This window comes from Micromys minutus (assembly GCF_963924665.1).
Source record: "Micromys minutus genome assembly, chromosome: 1".
NCBI lineage: Eukaryota > Metazoa > Chordata > Mammalia > Rodentia > Muridae > Micromys > Micromys minutus.
In genome coordinates, this window is record NC_137969.1 from 247,160,053 (window position 1) to 247,174,007 (window position 13,955).

General features: G+C 48.7%; 1 protein-coding gene across 2 annotated transcripts in view; it reads right to left on the reverse strand.

Moving 5' to 3' along the window:
• SYNE3 (spectrin repeat containing nuclear envelope family member 3) overlaps window positions 1-11,250 on the reverse strand; it is a gene marked incomplete at its 5' end in the record, with an annotated part of 43,810 nt that extends 32,560 nt beyond the window's left edge. The window contains 3 exons of one of the 2 annotated variants that reach the window (XM_080917164.1): window positions 4,427-4,736; window positions 5,733-5,905; window positions 11,107-11,250. In XM_080917164.1, coding sequence (XP_080773290.1) covers window positions 4,427-4,736; window positions 5,733-5,905; window positions 11,107-11,250 — 627 coding nt within the window. The remainder of the gene's footprint in view (window positions 1-4,426; window positions 4,737-5,732; window positions 5,906-11,106) is intronic. The other variant, XM_080917165.1, reaches the window with a different exon arrangement.
• Between the last annotated feature and the right edge of the window lie 2,705 nt (window positions 11,251-13,955).

A 13,955-nucleotide genomic window follows, 5' to 3' on the forward strand; every position in this document is an offset into this window, starting at 1 on the left:
CGCTAGACACAGACGCTTCTTCAGGGTTGGTCCCAGAAGCCAAAGGGGGTACACCTGTCCCCACCCATAAAATTAGACAGGGGGGGGGGGACAGGGGAGAGGTGGCTAAGCAGATAACTGTCTCTATGCTGCCAAACCTAACAACAAAGATGCACAGGGTAGGAGAGAGAACTTGGAGAGGTAGCTCAGTGGTTCAGAGTGCATGCTACTGATTTTTTTGTTGTTGTTTTTTTAAAGTATTTTTTTATTTATGAATATCAGTACTCTATTTGCATGTATACCTGCATGACCAAAGAGGGCACCAGATCCCATGACAGACGTTTGTGAGCCACCATATGGTTGCTGGGAATTGAACTCAGGACCTCTGGAAGAACAAAGCCTCTTAATCACTGAGCCATCTCTCCAGCCCCCACGCATGCTAGTCTTACAAAGGATCCAAGTTTGGTTTCTACCAGCCACGTTAGGTAACACACACACACACACACACACACACACACACACACTCACTCACACAAGTATGAGTGTGATATCACATGGGTCAGGCCACTTCTGGTTTTTCCAAGCCAGCTGATCAGTCCCCATTAAATTCTTTCTCTAAGCCCTCTGGAGTCTCAGACCTACAGAGAAAATCAAGGGTTCCCAGGCTTCACCCAGTAGCTGAAAGGTAAAAACATTCCACTTCTGCAGGACCCAGTCCTCTCCAATCTTAATACCTTATTTCCATGTGGGGGTTGAACTGACACCTATACCAGAAAAGCTAACTCCTCCCCATCAGCCTTGCTGGTCCGGTCATGGAGACCTAGTGACCATACATCCAGCTAAAGGAAGACCCACCCTCCTCCAGGAGCCCCAAATCCCTCTCTGTGCTGATGTGTAGCGAGAATTTTGGTTTCTTTAATACAACCCAGAAATAGAAATGTGCATTTGTTTTAATCCCAGGTGTGGGATGTAGGGCCACTTCAGATTGTCCACAGTAGCTGACTGTGATTTGCCTCATGTTCTAGCAGGGGTGTAATTTTGACAGGGGGAGCTGGGAGAGCACTGCTTCCAGCTCAATACAGAAGTAATCATGGTTCATCGCCTTTGGGAATCTCTGTCCCCTCTTTGATCTGAAGCTCTCCTAGGCCTTTTCTCAACCCCTTCTGTCCTCCAGGGTTCTTACAGGGCAGACAGAGAAGATGTCACCAGGCGTATTTGTATAAGCTCAAACCATAATAAAAAAATATTTTCAAAGGCCAGGTCCCACTAGCCTCTACTCATACATACACATATATGAACACACAAAACTCACATTTCAGCTCCTTGTTCCCTGTACTCAGGGCTCTGCTGACTGACAGAGTACCTGGTATTGTAAGTCACAGGGAAGGGCCAGGCAGACCCAGAGAGAGATTTCATCTTATGCCTCCCCAGCCATGTGGGATTGGGTTGTCCAAAAGAAGGCAACTAGACAAGAGCCAAGTCAACCTGATACCATCTTGTCCATCTGTCCCGACCCAGGCTAGAAGCATGGGGAGTCAAATGCCCTCCAAAGTGTGTGTGTGTGTGTGTGTGTGTGTGTGTGTGTATGGGGAAATCTCATAAACAGTTCCAAGCACATGCTTCGTGTCAAACAAGGATACTGTTTCTGACTGTCCTTCATATGCTGAGAATGAAGGCCACCCTTTACGATGGCCGAACATTAGCCAGTTCTCAGAATTCAAAACCTAGTGATAGTTAAATGAGTGGCTCATATGCTGGGCAGCAGCAGAGACAGGCCTGGAAGCCAGTCCCTTCTCGGTGACTCAGTGTCTCTCATGGGTTTCCCCTCCCTGCTATCATCTTTCGGATCAAAAAGTTACCTCATGGCTCGTGTGTGGGAGGTTCGTGTTCAGCTGGAGGTGCTGTTGGGAAGTGATTGGATCCCAAGGGCACTAACCTCATTAATGGGACAATCCATTGATGAGCTTAGGCAGAGTAGGCTGTTGGGAAGCAGAGATTACTGAGAATGAAGAGACTACTGAGGATGAGGAAGAGAGCAGCCTACTGGACCACAGCCTCCTCCCGCCATGATGCTCCACCTCATCCCAGACTTTAGAGCAGTGGAGTCAGAGTAAGCCAAATTAAAAACCTCAAATTTATATTGTTTTCTTCTGGTACTTTTTTCCACATGCATGTGGGTGGAAATCAGCACGCTGGATCATTATAGAAATGCTTTCTTTCCCAGCAGGTGGTGATGGTACATGGCTGTAATCTCAGCCCTTGGGAGGCAGAGGTGGGTAGATTTCTGAGTTTTGAGGCCACACTGGTCTACAGAGTGAGTTCCAGGAAAGCAGGGCTACACATCGAAACCCATCTCAGAAAACAAAACGAAACCAAATAAACAAACAAAAGACAAATTCTTTTCCATAAAGCATGGACTGAGAACCCCAAGAGACCCCAGCACTGAGGATAATTTAAAAAGTAAATTTCCTCCCACAGCATCAGTAGGAATATGGGAAAGAGAGACAATCCTATGAGAGTGCAGACCACAACACTCCACAGAAAGGAACTCTTTGCTGCAGAAGTAGGACACTGTGACCACCAGCCCGAAACATACAGCACATCTGGGTCTTGGGTGCTGAATCTGGGTCTGTTCCTTCAAATTATAAGATGGCTTCTGTGCCCAGAAGAAGCAGAGACCCTGCAGAGAGACAGAGTCCTGGAGAAGTGCCTCTAGTCCTCATCACAGTGGGACCACGAACTCTCTCCCACAAATGCACATATGGGAAGGAGCAGTTACTTAAGATAGATAGATAGATAGATACATAGATACATAGATAGATACATAGATATGTAGATAGATAGATAGATAGGTAAGTAGGTAGATAGGTAGGTAAGTAGATAGATAGACAGATAAATAGATAGATAGAGAGATAGATGATAGATAGATAGGTAGGTAAGTAGGTAGATAGATAGATAGATAGATAGATAAATAGAGAGATAGATGATGCATAGATAGATAGATAGATAGATAGACAGATAGATAGATAGATAGATGATAGATAGGTAGGTAGGTAGGTAGACAGATGAGAGATAGATAGATAGGTAGGTAGGTAAGTAGGTAGATAGGTAGATAGATAGATAGATAGATAGATGATACATAGATAGATAGATAGATAGATAGGTAGGTAGGTAGATAGATAGATAGATAGGTAGGTAGGTAGATAGATAGATAGATGATAAATAGATAGATAGGTAGATAGATTGGTAGATAGAAAGATAGATAGACAGACAGACAGACTGATAGGAAGGCAGGCAGATGTGGTGTCGCACACCTTGAATCCCAGCTCTCAGAGGCAGGTGGATCTCTGAGTGTGGGAGACCAGCCCGATGTGCATAGTGAGTTCCAGGCTGGTCACTACACAGTGAAACCCTGTCTCAAAAACAAACAAACACACTCACTTCAGGAACCCCCAAACTAGCCTAGTGACAGAGAAACAGGGACCGTGAAGGTCCATTCCCAGGGTGACTGGCTGAAGGAGACATACATGTGCTAAGGGCAGATTCAGCCATGGAGATGTACGTCATGCTCTGATGCGACGAGCTCAGCAGAGCCACAGGGAAGCAATCCACCCATGCAGGAGACTCAGTGACACTGAGTGATCATCCCTTCTGCTTCTGCTTTTAGACATAGATGCTCAGTAACAAATAAAAACATAGCCCCGCTGCAGGCTGAGGTGACATTTGCTAAAATGGAAAGGAACAGGTGGACACGCTGAAGACCCACAAAGAAAATCAGAATTTCTAGAAAGTAATCATTTAACACAGTAATCGAATGAACTGTCGCAAGAGCACAGCCAGGATGAGGTGGGGGATGGGCAGAGGCTGGGGTTAGGACACGGAGCAGCAGTGGATGGGCTGAAGGGATGAAGGGGAGAAACGAAGACGAAAGGAAAAGAGGGAAGTGGAAAAGAGAGTGGGCGGGACAGACAGAGGATGAAGGAAACCTGGGGACACAAACAGTACAACCTGTCAATTCGTCCACATCTGTGGGAAGCTCTGAGCGACTCTGGCATATGGGTAAGGGGTGGAAGGCTGGTGATGGGTGACCGGGTGCTGGACGGATGAGGGTGAGTGGGCGGTGTGCAAGAAAGCAGATGGAAATGTTAACGCTGGAGAGGATGGCTGGACGGGGAAGTATGTGGGCGGGCGGACGGCTAAGTAGATAAATAGACTAGTTGGGGGATGCCAAGCTGATGAGTGAGTGACCAGACAGATTGGAGAGGTAGAATGTGTAAGCAGGGTAGGCAGAGGGAGGCTTGCTAATACTTCCGGGAAGGGAGCAGACAGCCCAGCAGGTTGAGTGGAAAGTGGATTATGGATGGACTGACCGTGAGGGAGCAGCAGAGGGGCTGGAGGGGCGGATGAGGTGGGTAGGTGTTTGGGGGACGGAGCCATCACCACTGACCTGGGCTCGAGCCTTCACCGCATCGTATTCTGCCTTCATCCTCTTCTGAGCATCTTCATCCACGCTGGGGTCCCCAATCCTGCTGAACAGGGAGCCCGCCTCCTCCAGCAGCCTGTCCAGGAGCACAGCCTGATTGTCCACATTGTCCAGCAGCACCTGGGCGTGGCCCAGCTGCCATTGCTTCTCCTTCAGGCCCAGCTGCAGCTCCACGGGGGGCTCCAGCATGACCACCATCTTCTGGAACCAGCGGTAGAACTCGTCCTGGGCCAGCAGGTACTCGCTCCAGTGCAGCCACACCCACTCGATGCGACTGTGGGACACAGGTGGTGGGGCTGAGAGGCCTGCCCACTGGCTCCTGTCACTGACCCCCCTCCCCCCAGGTTCTAGAAGCTTTGTTCTGAGAACAGGATGATGCCTTCTCTGGGCTCAGTCACACTCCAGATTCTAGACTTTCCTTCTTTCCTGTGAGATCTCGTGTCCGGTGAGAAATCTCCCAAGATGAGGCCAGGTACGAATTCCATGTGTACCCTCAGCCTCCTGCTAGGGATATGAAGTCCAGGTGGCCCTGAGCCACCAGGACCCCAGATTCTGGCTCTGAACTTCCAGTACCAGTAAACAGATCCTTCACGCTACACAGTAGCCCCAGGCCCTTAGAATATGCTGCCTGGAAGCAATTAAAGATTGCCCCTGGGACTTTGCCTGATATTAGGCAGAAAAAAAACAATCTGTGGTCCAATTAGTGGCCACCAGGTAGGGATGGGGATGAAGGACCCATGTGAATTCTTAGGGTAGAGTAGCCCTGTGCTTTCATCCGCCTCAGTTTCCACCTATCTAGCGTGGAGATGGCTCTATCTTGGCAGCCGGTACCAAGATGTTGGTCTGTAATGTTGGATGGAAGGGTTTGGAAGGCAGAAAGCTCTGTCCTATCATAAGATACCACGCTCAGATTTGCAAGCGCTCTGGGGATTCAAACTCAAGTCTTCACACTTGCACAGCAAGCACTTTGCCCACTGAGGCATCTCCTAGTCAGGGCCAGGCCTTCTTATGTCTGACTTCACAAAGAGAACACAAAGAGAATTCAGGAGCCTATTATAATTGCTGGGTTCACCACCATTATGCCTGTCTGTTATTAGAAAGAAGCACTGTCCTGAATTCAAAAAAAAAAAAAAAAAAAAAATTCTGTTCCCAGGACCCCTGAGTCTGGAGAAGAGTCACTCAGACAGGGGTCCCAAGATACTAGGGCGATGGGCAAGGAGAGTCACCGGCATCTGAGGATGTGGCGGTGTGGTCCCCTGACTGTTCCCACCTGTGGCAGTGAGTCATGTAGGTGACTGTCTCCTCCCACTGAGACTTGATATCCCTCAGCCGGGCCAGGATCTCAGGTTTCTGGCCCTCCTGGCAATTTGCCAGGAGAGCCTCAGCTGCCCGCAGGACCAGCTCCACCTTCATGCACCCTTCAGGCTCCCGTTGGCAGATTTTCTGTGGGTACAACAGGCAGTTTCTGAGAGTCAAACATGGCACCACCAGGCACAGACAAGGGACCCGCACCAAGAGCTGGATTTTGAGGCTAAAGTTGTTGCAGCTCAGCCTAAGGCCTTACACCCCCCTGATGTACCCCGAGGAAGCTGCTGAGGGCTTTGGGAAAAGAGAGGGAGCTCTGGAGGTTAGCTCTGTCCTTGACCACTGAGCTGCACCCAGCTTCTAACTCCTAAGGCTTGCTCTCTCCTGGGATGTGCCCTTGTCCTCCTGTATCATGGCACGAGCCGGCCAACCTCTCAGACTTTTGCTCAGAAGAACACATGCAGGCAGCACGTGTCACTGTGTGCCTGATGTCAGCACGTATGTGGCCATGAAGTGACACCCTCAAGCTGGCTGTCAGAGGCCATTGTGGTTCCCACCCAGCCAAGGCTCGAAAGCAGTCACACTGTTTTGCCCTTGCTCCGAGGTCCTGCTCCCATGGGTGACAGAAATTGTACAGCCCATTCCTGAGGGACACCTCAGAGCCTTGCCTACACTATCCTATCTGTCCCTGACCTGTCTCTCTCAGTCTCTTCTCTCCCTATCTCTCTCTTAATGTATTATTTATGTGCATGTGTGTTGTGTGGGGGTGTGTGTGCTGGTGCATGTGTATCCCAGTATACATGTAAAGGTCAGGAAGTCTGTTCTCTCCTACTGTGGGTCCCGGGAATCAAATTCACATCATCGGGCTCATGACAGCTTCAGCTCTCAATTGATATAACCTAGACTCACCCAAGGAGTCTCAACTGAGAAATCTCCCCTAGCAGACTGGCCTGCTGCCATGCCTGTGAAGGAATTGTCCTTAGTGTCCATTGATGGGGGAGGACTCGGCCCACTGTGGGCGGCACCAAGCATAAGCTTGGCCTCCTGTCAGGTGACTCGACATATTCCAGGGCCATTTATGGACTAAAAGATCACTCTAGGATGACTTTTGCCATATGACTTCTGTACACCAGACCTGTGGCAGGAAGGGAGGTAACAGTCACAGACAACACCGGGGCTGTAGTAAGCCCCACCTTAGCATGTCGCCTGGCCTAACTGCACTGGCCGTCAGTAACCGTCCACTATTACTTTTTTTTTTTCTTTTCTTTTTGCAGACAATAATCTCTTTATTTTATTCTTTTTTATTACTTCTTACTTTACTTGGTTTCTTGGCACCTCCCCTGGCCCAAACTCAAGATTAGTTGTCAGTTTTCACACCCTGGACAGCCTGGTTATCTCTGCTCCTTGTCAGTGGATGGAGAAGGAAGGGCTCCTGACATTCAACTGTGGCCCTCAGACAGCGCGTGACCTCAGGCAGATCTCAAGGCTACTCTATAAAGTCCTTTCTCTCCAGGGGCAACACTGCATTTCCTGCTGTGTCCAACACACACCCCGTTGTTAACCATACTGACAAGGCAAGTAAACACTCTGTCGATTGTTGAATTGTCAGACCTTCCCCAGCACGTGCAGATAGTCCCCACCCTATCTTCCTGGCTCTGTATAACAAAAGCTGGCCGGGTTGGCATGATACGGTTGTCAAAGTGATAATATGGAGACTTCTCACACACCTTATAAAGAGTGAAACTTTAAAGATTCCCTCCCTTTCCCCCATCTCTGGATGGGACAAAGCCCACCACCAGGAACAGGATCTTGCAGCATGGCTGGGTATGAATTTTTGCCAAGCAGAGCTTAGATCTGATTAATAACAAAAATTAGGAGACAGCATCTCTCCTGATCAGCTGTATGAAGAAGCATCCACAAGGTGGATGTATAGCTCACCTGTTGTACAGTTAAGAACGCTGAGGACCTACAGAAACCAGAGACTAAAGCGACCAGGAAGACTCCTAGGTCCCTAAGTCCCAATGGACTCCAGTAGCCTTTGAGAACCAAGAGCCCCTTTCATGTGAGGAAGAAGTAAGATTTAACCTCTCAGGCCACATCCTTAAGGGACCTGCCCTGACTCTGAGGCGGTAAGGTCAAAGTTCTCTTCCCCAAAGTCATCCTCCCTTACCTTTGCCCACCCATCTCTCATAGGAGAGGTATAGGCTGTATTTGGGGGATTAGAAAGCACCTGAGACCTTCTGCTCTTCCCAAGCATGTAATCTTGATGCTTCCTTAAAAGGGCAAAGGAGCCGTCAGGTCCCAGAAGAGTGATCACCTAGCTCCCTTCCCCAAACTCGCAGGCTTGCCCCTGCCCCTCCCCACATGACCTGAGGGGAGGAGGGGCTGAGGCCCCTGCAGAGAAAGGGGTCAAGGAGGAAAAGTTGGTCCCTCTTTCTGCCACATCCACCCTGCTGAGGCCTGTCCCTCACCAGCAAGCAGGGGTCCCAGGGAAGTCTGACAAGGGGTGAGGCAGGAGTGGCCGCCTCCCTCTGCTGGCTTCAAGCAGCTGGTGACAAGAATGAGGTGCCAGTTAAATGGCAAGACTTAGTCAAGTGCCTCCCCTAAACCCAGCCAGCACTAGCTGACCACCAGCTGGGGATGGCACCAGACAATGTGGCCCATCCTGGGGTTCACAGGCAGGAAAGAGGGAGAACCACAGACCTCGTTACAAAAGAGCCACCTGGGTGCTCAAAGAAGACCTGGGAAAAATCCAAGAGGACTTCTTGAAGGAGGCAGCATTGATGTTCACGGGAATGGTGCCCACAATTGGAGAAGGGGGGAGGTGAAGGTGCAGAAACAAGACATAACTAGAGATGCTCACGCTCGGCCTCTAGAAGCCAGACCCCAGCACTTCCAGGGCTGAATGCATTCACACATACACACACACAAATATACATACACACATGTACATACATACACACACAAATATACATATATACACACATACATACAAACATGTACATACATACATACACACAAATATACATACATATATACACACATACATACACACGCAGATACAGACACACATAGACACACACAGATACATTCATACACACAGAGATGTACACATACAAACATACAGACAGATATATACATGCATATATTTATATATATAAAGACCCTTACATATACAAATATACATATACATGCCTACAGAGAAATACATACACACAGACACATACACACATGCACGGATACAAACATAAATACACACAGAGACATACACATACAAATATATAGACAGACAGATATACATGCATACAAATACACAGACATACACATGCATATACACAGATAAATACATACAGACAGACACACACAGAGAAACACATACACTCAGAAACACACACATACAAACAGACATACACTCTCACATAAACACACAGATACATATACACAAAAATGTGCACACACACATACAGATACATACATACATACATACACACAGAAACACACACAAATACACACAGACACATACATATACTAAGAGAAACACATACACAAATACAGACAGTCATATACACACTCACATAAACACCAGACACATACATATACACAAAACTGTGCACACACATACAGATACATACATACATATACACAGAAACACACACAAATACACACAGACACATACATATACTAAGAGAAACACATACACACATACAGACAGTCATATACACACTCACATAAACACCAGACACATACATATATACATACATATACATAGATATATATATGTGTATATGCAGCATATACATACACACAAGCATATACACACAGAGACACAAACACACAGCCACACATGTGCACACACAGACATACACACCAGCCTGGCCAACAGCTCCTCCTATGCCCCTCTCAGCCCTCACTCACAACTCTGACAGCTGCAAGGTTTCAGGTGACAGGCAGCTGAGGGAGCGCACTGGAGGACATTTGCTAAGGAACTGTGGCAGTGGGGATCCAGGGTCAGGGGCACCCGGAAGCCAGCTGGGTCAGAAAGGACTGGCTACTTTCCATTTCGCATGCTCACTCGAGGCAAGCTGACAAGTCTTCTGAGGAGATGCAGTCCATGGGCTAAGGCTTAGTGACAGGAAATCGAGAAGGAGCATGCAGATTGTGAGGGGTGACAATGTGGGGAGGGAAGCCACAGACATGAAGGACTTCCAATGCCAGACGGAGCTTAGCTCCATAGACCAAAAACTGTGGCAAGTTTTAGAGAAAAACAACAAAGACTCTTTGGATGGTTAATGTCATCTGTCAACTCGACTGGGTTGAGAGCCACCCAGGAGACTGGCAAAGCACACCCCTGGCTGCGTCTGTCACCAAACCAACATGCGTGTGCCTGTATATATTTACTACATGTGTGTCCTCAGAAGCCAAAGAGTGTCAGATCTCCTGGAGCCGGAGTCACAGGCTGTTGTGAGTTTCCAAACATGGGTGCTGGGAACTGAACCTGGGTCCTCTGGAAGAACAGCAAGTGCCCTTAACTGCTGGGCCATCTCTCCAAATTGTCCCCACCTCTTAAAATAAATTGTGTTTGTCTGCTTTTTTAAGACAAGGTTTCTCTGTGCAGCCCTGGCTGTCCTGGAACTCACTATGTGAACCAGACCAGCCTCAAACTCACAGAGATCTGCCTGCCTCTGCCTCCTGAGAGCCAGAATTAAAGGTGTGCACCACTACCCAGCTATTTAATTGTAATTGCGTGGTGTGTGTGTGTGTGTGTGTGTGTGTGTGTGTGTGTGTGTGTGCACGTGCTCGCGCACGCAAATGCCTGCAAACACTGTAAGGACAAGAGATCCTACAGCTAGAGGTACAGCTGGTTGTGAGCTAGCAGACATGAGTGTTGAGAACTTAATTCTAAACCTCTGCAAGAGCCAGACACATCTCTCCCACCTTGAACCAGAGCTGAAGGAAGAAGTGGACCAATCCAGATGAGCAGAAGCCTTAGATTCAAGGAGTGGGTACTAGGCAGAGCCAAGCCTGAGTCAGCAGGGTTAGAGGACCCACCCAGATGTACAGACACCCACCCTGGGATGGAAGGGACAGAATGCAGACTCTGTCCCTTGTGACCAAAGTATGAATGAGCAGCAGGGTCATCTTGTGGAACTTTCTGGAAAATCAGAGCTTCAGCTTCAGCCCCAGACCACCTGATCAGAATGTACATTTAAGCAAAATGACCAGGACATTTGAACACAGGTCAGAGTGTAAATAACTCGCTGGTCCCTCAGGCAGGGACAGGGGTGGGGGATGGGGAACGGCCAACGCCACAGTGCCAGCAAAGCCAGACCACTGCCTACCTCTGTCTCTCGCAGCCTTGCCTCCAGGGCAGCTCGGGGACCCTTCGTGTTGTCATTGATCTGTAGCTGCTCCTGCACCACCTTCATCCATGCCTGGGCATCCTCCACACTCCTGTCAAAGTCCTCCTGGGGCTGCTGCGTCATCGCACCTGTAGAAGCTGGGAAGGATCACATGAGGTCAGGGGCTACAGAGAGTGTCCAGGTAGCAGGCACAGCATACGAACACATCTCCCCACCCCCAACCCCCGTGGTGCTTTCCAGCATACAAGGGCCCCACTTGGCACGCTTGTCAATCCTAAGTGTCCAGAGCTAGAAATGGGCAAGGACAAAGCAGGTCTAGCCTCTGCTACAGGAACGATAGGCTGGTAGAGACATCCCGTTAGCATGTAACCTCTCTGTCCCTTTCTCTACTTTGGAAGCAGCGTGGCTTCCTATCTGTATTTTCAGGTCCTCTACCGGGGGCTTTCAGAGCTCACAGACAGAAGGTGTAACAAAAAGTGAGTTCAATTTGAACGAGTCCATGCCCTCAATTGAGGATTGCCTCTGGCATCAGCCGAACCCACAGAAACCTAGAGCACCCCTAAAATTAACGTGGAAAGGAGTTGGTCGTGGGGACTTACGCTGTCCCCACTTCACACCAGCTTGGGTCTCCAGCAGTCCTGGTATGTGCCCCTCCATGATAGGGAGGTGGGGCTACCCCCAAACACAGGCAATCAGCTGACATGCCCCCCCATAAAGCCCACCTGTTCCCTAGTGACACCAGCCAGCTGAGCAAGCCACCCACCCACCCCAGTCCCCTTGGCTGGGCTGCTCTCCTAACCTCACCCTGTACTGAGAACACAAGTCTCAGATTTCTCATTCAATGTTCTTAATTAAAGGCCCACTAAGCTGCGACAAAACTCTTCTGTATTCTGGTGCTACGTGTCAGTTGACAGCGACTAGAGCCTGCTTTGGATTAAGGTTATTTACATCCACATCCCGTGTAATGGGATTGGGGCTGACTTAGCTGCCAGTCTCCCATGATGCCTTGCACAATAATAAACCCAAGGGCACTGGCAGAAGCGGCCCGGAGTGGGTGTACGCTCCATCAAATCCCATCCCCATACGAGTTCCCCATTGCTTTGTTTTATTGAAGTGCTGGGGATGGAACACAAGGGTATGTGTCCGCTAAGGACACTCAACCGCTGAGTTTCGTGCCGGCCATGCTACTTAAAATGGCGAGATGCTTAGGACATTAGAGTACAAGATAAAATGTCTAAAAGATCACATGCTTTCTCGCATCTGCAAAAACGCATTTAAGTGTGTCATACACACACACACACACAAAGAGAGAGAGAGACACATAATGAAAACAGAGGGAGACTCTGGAATAAGGGGGTAGGGGGTGGGGTGGAGGGCTGGGGAGGTGAGCCTGAGACAGTGCAGGGATGTAGGAATCCATATACACCATGGATCCCGACATCTATCATTCTGTGTGCTGAGAAAATGAATAAAAAGTAAAGTGACTAACCAAAAGGGAACGGAAGCCACCCCCATGCCCAACCACAGGGACTTGGTCGCATATGCTGTGTGCGGCATATGAACTGCTTGCACAGGAGACTCCACAGCTGCCCAGCAATGTGATCTTATCAGGAGCTTGTGAATGTCAAGGCTGAGGACATAATACCAGGAAGCGGGGCAAAATTATGTATTTAGTAGCTACGACCCTACACCTAATCCCAGCACTTGGGAGGCAGAGGCAGGTGGATCGCTGAGTTCAAGGCCAGCCTGGTCTACAGAGTGAGTTCTATGACCAGGACAGCAAGGACAATACAGAGACACCCTGTCTCACAAAAGTGGGGGAGGAAGAAGGAAAGGCTAGACCAGGGGGCTGAAGGGATAGCTCAGCCAATAAGAGCACTGGCTACTCTTGCAGAGGACCTGGGCTCAGTTCCCAGAACCCACATGGTGGCTCACAACCACCTGTTATTCCAGGGATGTCTGAAGCCCTCTTCTGGCCTCCACAGACGCTGTATACAGACATGCATAAAGCGGAAATAAATAAACCTTTTTTAAAAAATCTCTGAAAAATAAAAACAAAAACTTCTCCACTCACATAAAAAGGCTGGGGACTCCCCGTTACCGAGCCCATGTGACCAAGAGTGGAGGATGTGCAGTAGTGTCCCAGCCCCTCCAAGACCTCATTGTCCATACATATGACCTGAGGCTTCTCCCATGGGAAGAGCCACTGTAGCCTCAGGAGCCCCTTGGCTAAGGGCATCCAACCACAAGGAGTTCAGATCACCACTGAGGGCTGGAGAGATTGCTCAGTGGTTAGAGCACTGACTGCTCTTCCAGAGGTCCTGAGTTCAAATCCCAGCAACCACATGGTGGCTTACAACCATCTGTAATGGGATCTGATGCCCTCTGCTGATGTGTCTGAGGACAGCTGCAGTGTACTTATATACAGTAAGTAAATTAATAAATCTTTGAGGGGAAAAAAAAAAGATCACCACTGAGGGTTTTTTTTCTTCTCTTATTTTTATTTATATTTTTAAAATAATTACTTATTTTTAGTTAGGTGTGTACATGTATGTGTGCATATGTACATGTGAATGTGGCTGCCCCTGCAGGCCAGAGAGGTCAGATCCTGTGGAGCGGTAGTTACAGGTGCTTGTAGGCCTCCTGATGAAGGTGCTGGGACTCAAACTCGGGTCCTTTGGAAGAGCAGTGCTCATAACTGCTGAGCCGTCAACTCTCTAGCGTTGTCTTATTTGTAACCTCACACTTTGTGAAAAACTTCAGGATCGAGCAACCGTCCTTTTACAACTGAAAAATAAAGCTAAAACCCTTTCTGGGTATGACTAAGT